Genomic DNA, 15,781 nt, shown 5'->3' on the forward strand with positions numbered 1-15,781 from the left:
TTGGTATATACAAAAGTTGCCAGCGTCTAACACCGTCATAAACACGGCAACAAAAGTAGGCTAATCTGCATCCCAAAATGATATGGAGACACGAACGGAAACTGTCGCAACTGATTACCTTATAACATTTTTACAGTAGTGTGTGACAGGAACGCAGCAGTTGGCATATAAGTCATACACATCTTTACCCGGAAGCCTACCATAGATAGGACAATTCTTCTTGAACACAGAAACTTGAAACTAGACACTCTATAGCAGTGGTTCTCAAGCTTTTTTTGACTGATGCACCTTTTCACCATATGTCAGAATGTCATCGCCCCCTCTCCCAAAATTGTATGCCTCAAAAGATGCACTCCAAATATGCATATAATACTGAAAATCTTTGGTCACAATCCGCCTCCCCCCCATAAAAAACTCTGAAATTTCCCCGGGGGGGGAATTTTCCCCTGGTTGAGAACCACTGCTCTACAGTGATACAAACGTGTTGATTAAATACTCCACTCATCTCACAAACGTGAAACAACAGTGTTTGCAAAGAAACAAACTTGGCAGAAGAAGAAGAAGAAGAAGAAGAAGAAGAAGAAGGAGGAGGAGGAGGAGGAGGAGGAGGAGGAGGAGGAGGAGGAGGAGGAGGAGGAGGAGGAGGAGGAGGAGGAGGAGGAGGAGGAGGAGGAGGAGGAGGAATAGCAAGCCCAAACAACCTGTTAAACAGGCAATCCAAGAAATCTGATACACGAACTCACGGCAAGTGCATTTTCTTCAACTGCACCTTCTATCAACACAAACAGAGTTCCAGTCCCTATTAAAACAAATTGGATTAAGGCAATCTAAGCTATCTACCCCCAACGGTTCTGCGAATCAATCTCATACATTGAAAATGTCATAATAATGAGAGGTTGATTGAAAGCTAAATCTACGAGACGTCAGTCCAAAGTAAAGTCAACTTTTTCTTTCTTATCACGTAACTAAAGGCAAGATTAAGTTCATCAAAAACCGGAAACGAAATGCAACGACTGACTGCTACGTATTCAGCCACGGAACTGACGAGAATCCCAGCGTTCAATTAAACCCAATACAAACAAACAAATAATGAGCGCAGGCAGTGGTATCATGCCTTATCTTTCCGTGGCAATTATACAAACAGTTTTCCACCTCTGTTAGAGAAAAGAGGCCAACTCCACAAACAAACACGCACGTCCGCTTCGCTGGAATGCAAGTAAACAGTATCACTCGCCGGGTTTGACCTGGGATGGGAACGGCCGCGCCCGAAAAACCTTTCCTCTTCTTCTTTAGATAATAATTATGACGGCGTGAAAACGTAATCACTCACGAGGTCTGGTTGTAAGACAAGACGAAAGGCCACCCATTAGTCTAACGGTGTGTCTCTTGCCCTCAAACGCCATTTTCCACTCGCTACTTGATTATCAACTCTTCTCTTCACCAGTCAAGGCGCTCTTTGTCACGTGAACCGCTCTGAACATGTCTTCTAGCTCTGTTCCAAATTGGTATTATGAAATAACTGCAGGTGGTCATATATTCTCCCTTAGTTCTCAGCCTTTTCATATAGCAAAGGAATGCAATCAAGTACCTACTTATCTCTCACCCGTTTAGTAAACAAAGCAACGCGTCCTAGCCCCCTTGGCATCCACCAGGATGGTACGCTGCGAATACGCGCTTGGATGAGCGCCCTCTAAAAGTCGAGCGATGCTTCGCAATCTGATCTCAGTACTCTGAAAGGTGTCAACCGTGGTGCTCTTCTGGATGTTAATCGACTTCCTGACATCTGCATATAGGTCAAGGATGGACGGAAGGCTTATTCGATGCTGCGTGATGGGCTAAAGTCATTTGTTCAATCATCCGATTCGTCTTTCCGAAGGATGTATGGGGAAAAGGCGGCTGGATGCTGTGTAAGTAATTACTTCTTTTTCCATTTTCTTAAATTACAAGAGGCAGAGTTTATTCCGCCGCGCCACGGCGGTGAAAGGGAGCGGATCATTTTCTGGGGTCACGACTCTTGTCAGTCCAATGATTTGATATGATGCCATTCGATCAGCTGCTGTTATTTCCGGTTGCGTCAGTTGCGCTGCTGGCATTAATCTCTTTCTCTCTCTTACTCTGTAGTCAACAGGAACGTCAGACTGATCAAGGCTGTGTTAAACATGCTCTATCACAGACTGTCAAGTACAAACTAACGGATGCTTCAACGTTATAAAGAGTATTTTCAGTTTTATTATTATCATGAAATTGTTTTAACCGGACCACTATATATGTTTCTCTGACTACAAGAAGAATAGAACTTCGCGTACAAACAATCTATATATACCCTCCCATCAACTTTACATAAAGCATATATAAATACATAATGTAGATAACAGAACGAATATACTACGTCAAAGAACACTTATTTCTAGCAACAGAAACCCCGCCCCCTGTACGTGTGATTAAATCCCAAGACGAACTTACTACAATTACACGTCTTCTGTTCCGTGATCACAAGACCATGAAAACAATAGCAAACTCTCTCTCTCTCTCTCTCTCTCTCTGTCAAAGGTCGAGAGTTTTGTGACAGATTTCCTCTTCGTTCGCGTTCTCCCCCTTCGCGCTGCCTGCCAGCTAGGAACTCTGAGCAATCAAGGAAATATAACAATCAAGTCAGGGCAATTACCGGAACACAGTTTTATCTCTCTTCGCTGCGACCAACGTCGAAAAAAACGGGGTTGTGCATTCTGACTTCACGGGCAGACTTGCACGGTTAGTAGTTACACCGAAAAGTTTTTAATATGCGGTAAAATCCGTCCATTTTTAACTATTCAGACGAGATTTCAGCACGCAGAAATCTTGACATACCCTCTAACTAAGATAGGCAACAGAAGTGGATTGTATATATATATATATATATATATATATATATATATATATATATATATATATATATATATATATATATATATATATATATATCAAGAGTAGACTCAGCAAGCAGAAATCTTGACATAAACTCTAACTAAGATAGGCAACAGAAGTGGATTATATATATATATAATTTTTTTTTTCACCTGACGTTGTTTTTGTTGTTCTTGCTGTTGTTGTTACAAAGCAACAACAAATACCTCGTTGACGCAAGGAAACATACCAACAACGAATGTAACCCCTACCACCAATTAGGCTACTGGTAACTTCTTCAGTCTCACCCATCCACCATACTCTTTCTTCTCTGACACATGAGTTCTGGCAAGGTTACACGCCAAACACCGTCATTATTTTGCTGTTGTGTCATCTGCCTTAGCAAATGCATGTCTTTTGATGTAAGCTATTTTTTTAACCCTCGTTACAAGTATCCACCTCCTCAAGAGAGAGATAAGAGAATTCAATTACTGGGAGTAATCTATACATTGTGCATGTGGCTTATAAAAGGGATTTAGTGGATAATTAAAAACAACGATAAATCGGAAACATCTCTCGTAGACATGCAATAGAGAAAAAATAAAAGAACTCTCAACACCCAGAAGTAAAGAAAAAAAAAAGCATAAAATTGTAAGTAACGCTAGAGACTTCTTGTGGGTGGGATAAAGTAAAAATTGTCAGAACAATTTACCCTCCTAAACACTTTCGCAGTTTTTATCTATATAAAAGGACCATGAGACACGCGCGAGACACCCACTAAATCTCCTCAAGGGGATTATAAAAAAAAAAACGGATGAAAGGGAAGGATGAGAATTTGGATGAAAACGTGAGCAAAGGAAGCAACGAACGGGAAACTAATGCTACGCTTGAGAGAGAGAGAGAGAGAGAGAGAGAGAGAGAGAGAGAGAGAGAGAGAGAGAGAGAGAGAGAGAGAGAGGAAAACAATTATTCATCGACTAGAAGAACCTCAATCTTGTTGAAAAGTTTCTCGTGTCAATGTAAGTCAGGAAATCCTTTGAGGGAAAATATTTGAAACATCAAAAAAATTTGGAAAAAAAACCATGCACGAGACTAAAACATGCTTAATATTTTTTTTCAATATTCATACTAATACCTGGTGTCATAACCAAATACGTGCGCCTCTTTCTCCAATATTTTACCCGGTACGTGAGGTGCAAACGTGCTGCAAACAACGTGACACCTTCGTTATCACAATAACGAAGCTTACTCGATTTCTGGGAAGTCAAAAAAGTTACCTGTGAGGACCACATCGCCCAATGCACAGTCTAATCGCCCAATTTAAAAGACGACGATGCAGAAAATGAACCTACGATTCTTTGTATTACAAGAAGATGTAGATTAAATTTCAATGACCGCTGCATTCCCCCTCCCACCCCCGGAAAAAAAATCGACGAAAATCAGTGGGATTTTTTGGAGGATAAAAAGTACACAAAGATCGAAGTTCTAGGATTATCGATTAACTTTCTAAAAATCAAAATACCCACCGAGGCTCTCCCAAAAACTCGGACCACCCTAATTCTCCTCTAAGTCTTTTCCAAAACAGGGCTTCTGAACAGAGAGAGAGAGAGAGAGAGAGAGAGAGAGAGAGAGAGAGAGAGAGAGAGAGAGAGAGAGAGAGAGAGAGAGAGAGGATGGCTTCTCAGAGAGAGAGAGAGAGAGAGAGAGAGAGAGAGAGAGAGAGAGAGAGAGAGAGAGAGAGAGAGGATCCTCTCAAGGGCAAAAGACAAACTCCCCTTTCAAGAGATTCGTCACCTTCCGAGAATGTCGAGAGAGAATGATGCTGGATTTTTTCGTCCTCCCCCCTTCCCCACGCCCCTTTTTTTTTTTTTTTTTATCAGAATCTGTTTTGCGTAACGCCCACTGACTTCACTGTTCCTTTCAAAGACGCTTTGTGTAACGTCCCCTATTCACCAATTAATCGTGAACAACACTTACAATGGGGCGGGACATTACGCATTTCGTAATTTTCTTTTTTTTGTTTTTTTTGTTGAAACTTCACAAGGTAATATGAGAATAAACTTGAACAGGAGTCTTGGTCTATAGAGAGAGAGAGAGAGAGAGAGAGAGAGAGAGAGAGAGAGAGAGAGAGAGAGAGAGAGAGAGAGAGAGAGTGTGTGAGAGAGAGAGAGAGAGAGAGAGAGAGAGAGAGAGAGAGAGAGAGAGAGAGAGAGCTCATGAGCTAGACGAGAGCTCAAACAAATCTAAACAAATTACATACGAGCCTTGAGAGAGAGAGAGAGAGAGAGAGAGAGAGAGAGAGAGAGAGAGAGAGAGAGAGAGCGCTCATGCTGTGTCCAGGCAAATTACATACGAACTCTACAACGAAATTACAGTGGCTACTTAACCATGGCAAGCACTGAAGCCCACGTTCTAAAACGCAGGTTTTTTTTTTTTTTTTATCGGTAGTATGAAAAAAAAAAAACTTCTACCGTCCATCATGCAAAGTTTATAGACTTAAAAAAAACACTGGTACAAAATATGCAAAAATGAAATTTTTTTTTATAAATATGTTTTTAAGTGTCGGAGAATAACACAGAGAGGACACATGGGATTGAAAAGTCTATTTCAAAATCCTATCTTGCTGTTAGGATACCGAGCACAATAAATGAGTTCTCTAAACTTGCAAACGAAACTTAATCATGGGCGGCTCATCGAGCAAGAGCCAGTGCTGGTATGAAGCCAACTCAATCTACCATCAGCAAAGAAGCACAAAACCTATCAGTAAGTATAAAGATTTCAGGCGAAGCCTTAGAAAATTAATGAATAAATGATGAGTGAATACTGTTCAAAGATTGAAAAACAAATAAAAAGCACATTTAGGGACGCAAGTTCAATGAAGGCTAAAACGTAAATGAGAGAGAGAGAGAGAGAGAGAGAGAGAGAGAGAGAGAGAGAGAGAGAGAGAGAGAGAACTCCCCTTGTCGTCTGTCAAGTTTGAAAAGCGGTCTCTCTCACAGACAGACCGGCGCAATTATTTAAGTACATACCGCCAGCGGATGCACACACATTTAGCACACTAAGGCCCGTGACGGAGACTTAAGTTTTTTGTCCCAATTTTCGAAGAAGCTACGTTTATATTTTGCACTCCCTAAATACTCCAGCGACGATAAGAATGACCGACTTTCTGTAGCTTATTGCGTCACAAAAATATCCACTATCCTCGGGGTTGATACGTTTCCAAGGTGACATTCCTGCAAGCTCAGAGGTAATTGAGACAATTTAGAGAGAAAAAATATCATTGCGAACACACGGAAGAAAGAAAATAAAGAAAAAAAAAACAGGAATTCCAGGTGAGGATCTGTCTCCCGTATCCTACTCCTATTCCATAAACTGAAGATTCCCTACAAGCTCAGACATCATTGCTAAAACGGCCAAACCAATTTCATTCCTAAGGAAATCGTTCTCTAATCATTTTCTGCAGCCAAGCACCGACCCCACCACGCCCCAAAAATACTTTAAAAATAACGCCCTGGGCGAAGAAAATAAATATATGAGATAAAAAAAAGAAATTACATCTTAAAATGGTTGATAATGAAGGAAGTGTCAAATCAAAGAAAGGGGATGTGACGAAGGCCACGCCTCCCTCTCCCCCCACCCCCAAGGAGGAGGGAGGGCCATTTCCTCCTACACAAGAGGGCGGTGCCTCTTGTGAGGTGAAATATCCAATTGTCTCTCTTCGAGAGCTTCCCTTTTCTCTCTATTTCTCATTCTTTCCTCGATACTTCTTCGCTTATCTGGTCGCATTTCGTTTTCTCTTTTTGGGAGCATCTCTAAATACTTCTCAGGTTTCCATGTCATGTCTATTGTTTCGGAAATGAGGCCGCAAACACCCTTAATGAAACAAGAGTGTAACTAATTTTCGTATCAATAAGTTTCATCACACCACTGGAAAGCGACTTTACTAAAGGTATTGTCAAACCTTTAAGGTGGTCTCATTGAGAGAGAGAGAGAGAGAGAGAGAGAGAGGCTACCGTGCTAATAAAACTTTTCACCTATACATTACCTAGTACTAGAGCTTCCTGATAATAATTCAGACTTGCGATAAAACATTAACAGCCCTTCTAGAATACTCCAAATCGCTCTACTTATTCTGTGACCAATTAAAAAAACATTAAAGTTTCGTCAATAATAATTAAAATAAATTAGAAACAAGTAAAATTCAAACGGGCGCCATCCATCTCATTTGTGTACTTCGCTTACTGCCCTATCCTCCAGCTCACCCCATTCTCCCACAGAAACAGAAGCTGGAACCATTTCTTCACCCCCTCCCCTCCCCCTCCCCGCAGGAAAAGCAGGAGGAAAGGTAGAAGGAAAGGCAGAAGCAGCAACGAAAGGAGAGGAGAGGAGAGGAGAGGAGAGGAGAGGAGAGGAGAGGAGAGGCCAGGAGCACCAGCCGAAAATGTGGGTCTAGGGCGAAGCCAAAGCAGCGAAGCAGCAGGAGCGAGGAAGGAACTCGTGACTGGTGGCGCAGTTTCTGGGCGAAAGTTAATGGCTCGCGCGCCATCCCACCCACCTCCGCTTCCCAATATTAGAACCTATATCATTCTACCTGCTATTTTGCTCTAAAGGGACGACCCTGGTGGTTTTACAAATGGGGATCAAATGGAGCGTAATGAATTGCTTCGGTGCATGTTGGACGGAAGTTCGGTTTATTTACAGACGCCTGAAAGGGGTAGGTCGTCTGAAATGACGTTCACATATTGCATTTACAATAGCCTTAGAATTAGTATTAACAACAAAAAAAAAAAAAAACGCAGCAGGCTTTTAAGTTTATTCGGCGTACAAACGCAGAATATGCATATATAAGTATGTTTATTTGAAATGTTTGAGTACACACACACATGTGTGTGTATACATTTCAAATATACAGACATTATGCATTTGCTGTGTTTGTACGCCAAATACTGTATACCTCAAAGTTTATTTGTGTTCCTGTGCAACCACACTGACATTTAATTCATTCGAAATAACCTACATTCATCCAAAACCTTCAATTAAAAGAAGACATGAACCAATTTGGTTAACCAACACCACCCAGATGTGCAAACCACCCTCATGAATAAATGACACGAAAATGGAATTTTAAACATCCATTAAAACTGGCTACGCAATAGACAAACCATTAATTACTAATACTTGATCGTGAGCACGCGAGAGAGAGAGAGAGAGAGAGAGAGAGAGAGAGAGAGATTCCCGTTTTCTATGGAAGCTACAACAACGGACTGAGATGTGTAAATATAAAAATTAAAAAGTCTCAATTGCAAGTCTTTGAAGGCTAATGGTTTCAATATTGAATAAATGTCAAAAGATATTTGCAAGTTGCGATGAAACTTCCTTGATATTAAAAAAAAAATCATCATACAACTAACGACAAAAAATCTACGTATCATTAGGCCTATGCCATTTATTTTTCCCTTCCTCTAGGATACTATTAAATAAAATAAGGGAACTTCTAATAAAATAAAAAATGGCTCAAACCTTCGCAAACTACATCAAGTTTTAAATCTCTTTTTTTTCAGTTTTATATAACTCAAAACTCAAAAGGTTCTCGTATATCACCACTAAACCAAAAACTGTCAAAAAGAAACATTCACGCTTCTTCCATGAAACCACAAGACAAAGAAACAATATAATCACGAAATGGAAAACAAAATAAAACCTAAACTTGAATAGAAAAAAGATTTCGGTGTCAACAAGATATAAACACCGTTTTGTGGTCTCTAGTCGAGGCCGCAAGTTGTGCACACAAAAACGCATAAAAAAGAAAAGGAGAAATTCCCTGCGGCTTTGCCAGAACGCTGAGGCATCAATTAATTAAAATGTTAAAATGTTCCTAATTAATTACCCACAAAACTAGTTATTTAACGTTAATGATAAGTCGAGAGATTTGAAAGAAATACCGCACTGGCAAGACCTAAGCAGCTTCTGCCCGTCAGCTTGGTATTCAACCGCACTGAGGAAAGAATATTCGGCTCCTATCGACATGGCCTACATCTAGAGGCCTACTTAGCCTGATGACAGCGTTCGGGGAAAACGCAAGATGACGGAAGGAAGGAAATAAGCGGCTACGACAACTGGGTCGGTATAGATGGGAAATATCGTTCATCTCCCTAGGCCATGCTGCTTGGGCTATGAGACAAACCACGAAAAAAAAAAAAACACACACACACACACACACTTACATAACAGGGTGCTATGTGGGAGTGAAAAGTTGAGAAAACGAAAAATCCCATCTGTTGCTTGGAAATTCTCTTGGGAGACTAATAGGAATTCTTAGCGCTAGACTAATAGGAATTGTCAGACAGCTTTTCATTACCCAAATGGTGCCTACTCACTGGGGTTGTAATTTAACATGGACAAAGGAATACCGCAAATATGTAAGAAAAATAAACAAATATCTTATAGCAAAAAATAAAAATCAATCATTTAATCAACACTCCAGGACCCGCAACCGTTAAGGGCATAAAGCGTTATGTCTCGCATTACAGATGACACCGTCATCAAAACCAGATGGTTCATCGTACTATAAGAAAACACACGTTTCATTTTATAAAATACATAACATCTACAAATATTAAAAGCCATACAACCATACAAAATGAAAGGAAAGAAAAGAAAAATAACTAAAACGGCAGCGTTCAATAAGCCAAGACAAATTGACCGAATGAAATTATCCTTAAGAACGCTGCCACCACCTATTACGTAGAACGGGACCGGTCGTGAGCCAATCCGCTCGAAACTCATTCCCAGCGTACCCATTATATCATATCATGATGGGTTCTGGGGCGTGACCTTCCAGATACGTCAATACAATGCTCTCCGGCGTCTTCCGTGAGCTGTCACGCCTTGCTTTTGGGCAGGTGACGTATTTCAGTGGCATTAGGAGACCAAATGACATTCATATGGACTCTGAACAGAAAAGCTTAACCGAACATGATTAACAAACAAAAACATATTAATAGTATGTGACGATAATACAACGTGACCCATAATAGGAACTTTCATCCATCAGTTTGAACCTGCACTAGGCCTATACAATCAAAATGTCAAAAAAAAAAAAAAAACCGGGAAGCAAGTAGCACTTGACCACAACAGCTGAAGAGACAATCATACCTTTTTAACGATACAATCAGATAAATGAACAGGAAGTCTATGGAGGAGAGAGAGAGAGAGAGAGAGAGAGAGAGAGAGAGAGAGAGAGAGAATGTCATCTGATGTATTTAAAAATTCCCATGTTTCCCACACGAAACCCGTTAGCAAATACAATTCTTGTTACTGGGGTACCGAAGTCTTTAAAAGGTTATGCAGACTAGTCCTTCAAGTTCTTTGTGTAGTCGGAAACCAGTTTTATCTGTGTTGACATTGGGAAGGTCTCTCTCTCTCTCTCTTTTGCATACACCTGCCAAAGAATTGGTCTGCTTTCTGAATGATCTACATCACAATCAGCCATAAAGACACAAAGGAGAAGAATGAAAATGCAATGTGTTGACAATACGAAGGTCTCTCTCTCTCTCTCTCTTACATGTAACTGCCTAAGCATTGGTCTGCTTTCTGAATGATCTACATCACAATCAGACATAAGGACACAAAAGAGAAGATGACAATAGGAAGGTCTCTCTCTCTCTCTCCCTCTTACATGTACCTCCCTAAGCATTGGTCTGCTTTCTGAATTGCCTACATCACCTTCAGTCATCAGCAAACAAAAGGGAAGAATGAACATGTAACCTGTTTGTGGACGGTTCTCCTGATCTTTATTCCCTACAAGGAAGAAAATGACACACCACGCGCCCTTAGGATTGGCTTAACATCAAAGCGGTCTGCAATCATGGCGAGGAACGCGTTTACTACAATTTTTATACCTTTCAGACATTTCAACTCTAAGAAAAGTGGATGAGTGAGATGAAAAAAAAAAAAACAAAAACTAATGAAATGTGGAAATGATGACTCTGACCTTTGTTAGTTCGATTACTGGAAACGGAAGTAACCAAGGAAATCAGGCCATGAGAAAATGAGTAACATCCACCTACTCACCGTTTGCTGCTCATTGAGGGAAGCGGTGGAGGAGCATCTGGAGGACAACCTTCCAGTAGCCAGCGACGTGAAGCTGATGGTGGAGTGGAGGCTGACCGTATCGTGGGAGAAGTTCTTGAGGGACATGTCCCCCTTCAGAGAGAGGTTATCCGCCATGGGGTCATTGTTCAGAGACATTGCGTCCTGGGATATGACGGAGGGGCGTTTGAGGGAGAGATCCGGCGAAGGCAGATCGCCCTTGAGGCTCATGGTATCCGGGCTCATACTCGAACTCCGGCAGGTCATGTCGGTCGACGCCCTGCCCAAGGATGAGGTCGAACGGTAGGCGACGTGTTTCAGCATCTTCACCAGCTGCTGAAACACAACATCAAAATAGTGGTGAGTCACGTGGCAGGTATATATAATCAGGAGTGCTTGGTCACGTCTACACATCTAAATCAACTGTTAACAGAAAACGTAACCAGAATAAATCAATGGAAAATTAAAACCTTACCATCCCTTTCGGTGCTCTTTTAATCAAGTTAGAATCACCACTCATTTTTTACTCCCAGATATCATGGTAAGAATAATCATTAACTCTTTTGATCACCACCACCATAAAAGGAAAAAAAAAATTCTGTTTCCAGTGGCTTCTCACAAGAACAATGACTACACAATCTTTCTGTTCTTGTCTATTTGTCTTTGAAAACGTTACTATACCATCTCAGCAAACCATAAAGAAAATAACATCAGGCAAGAAACATCTCAACCAATAAATACACTTATTCGCCATCAGGCCTCGGAGACGGAGATCACAACTTGCTGCCATGAACTGCTTGCTAGCGTACGATCAAGAAATGTAATTAAGGCAATGCTTGTTATAACAGTGGAAGCAATGGAAACCAATAAGGATGCTGACCTCCTAACGGGATCCTTTATTCGTGGAAACTAATGGAGGCTGTTATCTCGTACCTCGTCTAACCGTGAAAGCCACAGCACGGTAATAAACAAACTCGTTCAAGCGACCATTAATTGACTGACTGCATGGCTACTGGCAACAGCGGTCGAACATTAAAAGAGACACACATGAGGGGAAAAAATGTAGCCAAAGGAGACGCGACTGAAGTTCTGTCAAAAAAGGCTCGAGACAGTTGTAGAAGGGGGATGTTTGAAGGGTGCCAAAGAGGAAAAATTTGTGTCGTAAATCTACAACAAAAATAATCAGTTACTATTGCAGATACTTTCAAATGACAAAAGAGTAATCGAGTTTCCAAATGAAAAACTGATCTCTACCAGTCCAGCCTCTCCGGACTTTGTTCTCCTTTGCCAAATTTGACACTGGAATTCAAAGTTACGTAATTTACGAACTTATTACGCAACTGCATCCAAGATGATGATGAGTTTTATATTTCAATGCCTGGGACGCTTAGGGTATAAATCATGTAAGAATAAAGTGAGCCCTTCCCCCGCCCCCCCAAAAAGGGCATCAACAATAAAAAAAAATCCTAGGTCTAATGATAACCAAGATTATATAAATAAGCGACAACGTATTCAGTATACTGCGATTTTCATTACCGTGAAATGTGTTAACTGAATAACTTAATATAAACATTACATTTCGACGCCCTATGAATATACAGGGATGAGGGTTAACCTCGTCTCAGCAAGAGAGAGGGAGAGAAAGGCAGTGTGAGACAGGAAATATCACAATATGTCCCATGTCATAAGCCAAGTGTTGGCCGGTACTGTCAGGTATGTGTTGAGAGGAACAACAGGCGGATGTGTTGAAAGAAAACAACACCGGTTAAGCAGATGCCGAGGGTTAACCTTGCTGAATACTTGAGCAGAGCTAAACAAGAGATGAAATATGCGCTGGTTTCCAAAACATACCGAGTTCAAGGCTCATGTTTTCTTCTTGTGAACGGTTAAATCACACTAAAAAAAATTAGGTTTAGAAAGTTTTAAAAAAGTTCTTACCATAAGCAGTACAGAACATGACTAATACATACGTCATGGTTATATTGTAAAAAAAAAAAATACGTATGCCACCTCATAATGAATTAAAACAATTCTGCCCGCCAAACATCTGCAATTTACAGGACTACTAGAAGCTACACCAACCAAATTAAATCAGTCGATTCGATGTAGGTACACCTATAATCTGATAAGCCTAGTCAATTTACATTTTTTTTGCCAGTTATACCTAGGCTAACTGGGCCTATACAAGCATAACATAAGGTAGACAGTGGAACAGTTAAGTGACAAAGCTTAAATTAATTCATAGTGAATGTAACTGAAAGAGGAAAAGGAAGCGATGCTGTGTAAACAAAGCAAGCGTACTACACGACTTCTATAGCGTTGGTAGACGACTCCGGGAAGCTGGGAGGAGGGAAGAGGGGTAGAGAAGGGGGCGTAAGAATAGAGTACTACTGTGGGGGAGGGGGTTGGTCGAGTTTACAAGAGGGATAGGACTTGGGGACAGGGGTTAGGCTATACTCACAGGAGGAGGAGGAGGAGGAGGAGGAAGCGTGGGACTGGAGGAGGAAACGGGACAACAAACCCAGGGTACTGTTATGGTTGGAAGGGAAACTGACCTATGGCGTCTCATAAAATTAAAGATAAAAAAACAGGAGCTTCTTCACTTCCAGAAAAAGGCGACGGAAACTAAGAAAAAAAAAAAAGAAAAAAACTGGTAGGCAGAAGTACGGATGACCCCTTATTATTTTTCATTTTCTACAAAAATAAAAAATGGTCATTTACAATAAGAATACATATGAATTAAATAGAGTAAAGAACGTCATGCCTGGAAAATAATTGCAACAGCCTACACTTAAACTTCAAGTGATGATTACCATTACGCCTATTCACAAAACCAGCACAAAAAATAGGTCCATCATTAAGGTATATCAAGATATCACTTTTATAATACAGTTGTGTACCATGAAGTGTATAAACAAAATCTTATGCAGATAGACTGCAGTAAAACGTGAGTGTTTGATACATTTCCACCAAATAAAAACTAAAGGGATAGCTCTTTACCATAAAGCATGTTTCTATATATAAATATAAATTATATATATATATATATATATATATATATATATATATAATGCATAAACATGTCTCAAGTTTCTTATAATTCACTAAATCAGATCCTTCTTGATTACGCAGGATAGCAGGTAAACACAAGAAGTTACTGAGTAAATTTAACAATACCTATCAGTCACTATCTTATGCCGACTTGATAGGTTGTGAGTTATTATTGTATAGGGTATTATGCCTGAATTTGTGGTTGAAGCACAGGCCAAGACGCCAAGCCTGTACAGGGATTAGGTCTCCAAGGTTTAAACTGTTACCCAGTTTCCAGATCATTCGACTATAAAAAATCAAGGTAATCCAAAGTATCACATGAATAACCACTTAAAGTTACAATATATGTGTATATTTATATATATATATATATACAAAATTATATCATATTTTTTATATGTATATACATATATAATTATATTATATATACATATTTATATATATACACATACGTGTATATATATATATATATATATATATATATATATATATATATATATATATATTCTCCTTAAATACCTGGAACGTAAGTAAACCTTAATGGACATTACAATGTTTAATAACACTTACACCACACAACATTTATCAATACACTCACCACTTAACATAGCAAAGATCCCAAATTAAATTCACACATCCATCAGTCCGTGCGTAAAAACCCGGCGTAGGACACTCACTTCTTCATCGTAAATCCACTGATATTTTTATATATATTTTCATGGGCCGCCCCCCAAAAAACAACGGGGCTATGTAAACCGATCACTCACTAAGCACCAGTGCGCAAGAGCGACACACACCGTTCTCTTCGAGGTTCGTTTCGTAGACTGACGTAAATTCTACGACGATTCTCTTTTCTTCTGTGCCCTAGGGCCGACCGAGAGCGAGTTACCAGTTCGCCTATTTCCTTTTCCCCCTGTTACCTTCGAGTTTTAACGCCCATTAGAAGTTCTTCTGAGTCTGCCATCATATAATGCCACAATCGCATTTCACATAAGCATATCGTATACCTTTTCTGTGTATGAAAATCAATTTTCTCTTAGAAAGTCCTTCACTATATTCTTTCCACGCACTTGTTCAGGTTTCCGGTCTGTCAGCTTGCCCCGACGCTCGGTTGTGATTGGTGCACAACGCCGTGACGTCAGGGGTTCCGCGTTCACGATTGGAGTATCAACTCTCAAGCTTCACCGCCAACTGAATATTCTAGCGATGAAAACCTTAGCAAGGACGCGAAAGCATGCCGAATTAACATAATAAACTTAGTGAGTCAGATTTCATGGCATTTCACACAAAGATGGGGTTTCTCAGAAACTCAATTTGGTATCACTTGCGTTAGTACACATTCGAATTTTTCCTGCGTACAGTCCTAGCTTTCCCTCATCCAGTATGATGAAAATATATGCAGAGATGATAGCAGATAAGAGGAAAAATGCATATTTAAATTATAAAATATGTGAGGAGCGAAGAGCTCGAACACCTGAGGCAATAATATATCAATGAATAGTACGAGGATGAGTTTTGGCATTTTGTGTTCTACGATAAACAATGATTACATAATTTTAGAATTTAGACCTATCTGTACATGCATAGTATTGAAACGACTGAAACTTCACTTTCCCTTAGAAGTTACAGTGACAACTTATAATTTCCTTCTTCCAAGAATTTTACGCGCTGTTGTTACCGAGTTGCCAAAAATACCACTGGCATCAGTCAGCCTCGCCGCATGCACTTGAAAAAGTCTACGGTATGAGATCATACA

The 15,781-nt window shown here is 40.1% G+C and overlaps 1 protein-coding gene across 5 annotated transcripts in view; it reads right to left on the minus strand.

Moving 5' to 3' along the window:
* Positions 1-15,239, minus strand: part of LOC136836297 (uncharacterized) — a 21,128-nt gene extending 5,889 nt beyond the window's left edge. Inside the window, exons 1-2 of one of the 5 annotated variants that reach the window (XM_067100399.1) lie at positions 14,624-15,239; positions 10,957-11,307 (exon numbers count right to left, since the gene is read on the minus strand). In XM_067100399.1, coding sequence (XP_066956500.1) covers positions 10,957-11,298 — 342 coding nt within the window. In that variant the 5' untranslated portion in view covers positions 11,299-11,307; positions 14,624-15,239. Of the gene's footprint in view, positions 1-10,956; positions 11,311-14,623 lie in introns of all 5 variants that reach the window. The other 4 variants (XM_067100400.1, XM_067100401.1, XM_067100402.1 and 1 more) reach the window with 4 other exon arrangements.
* Positions 15,240-15,781: the final 542 nt, after the last annotated feature.

This window comes from Macrobrachium rosenbergii, chromosome 56, assembly GCF_040412425.1.
Source record: "Macrobrachium rosenbergii isolate ZJJX-2024 chromosome 56, ASM4041242v1, whole genome shotgun sequence".
NCBI classification, from domain to species: domain Eukaryota; kingdom Metazoa; phylum Arthropoda; class Malacostraca; order Decapoda; family Palaemonidae; genus Macrobrachium; species Macrobrachium rosenbergii.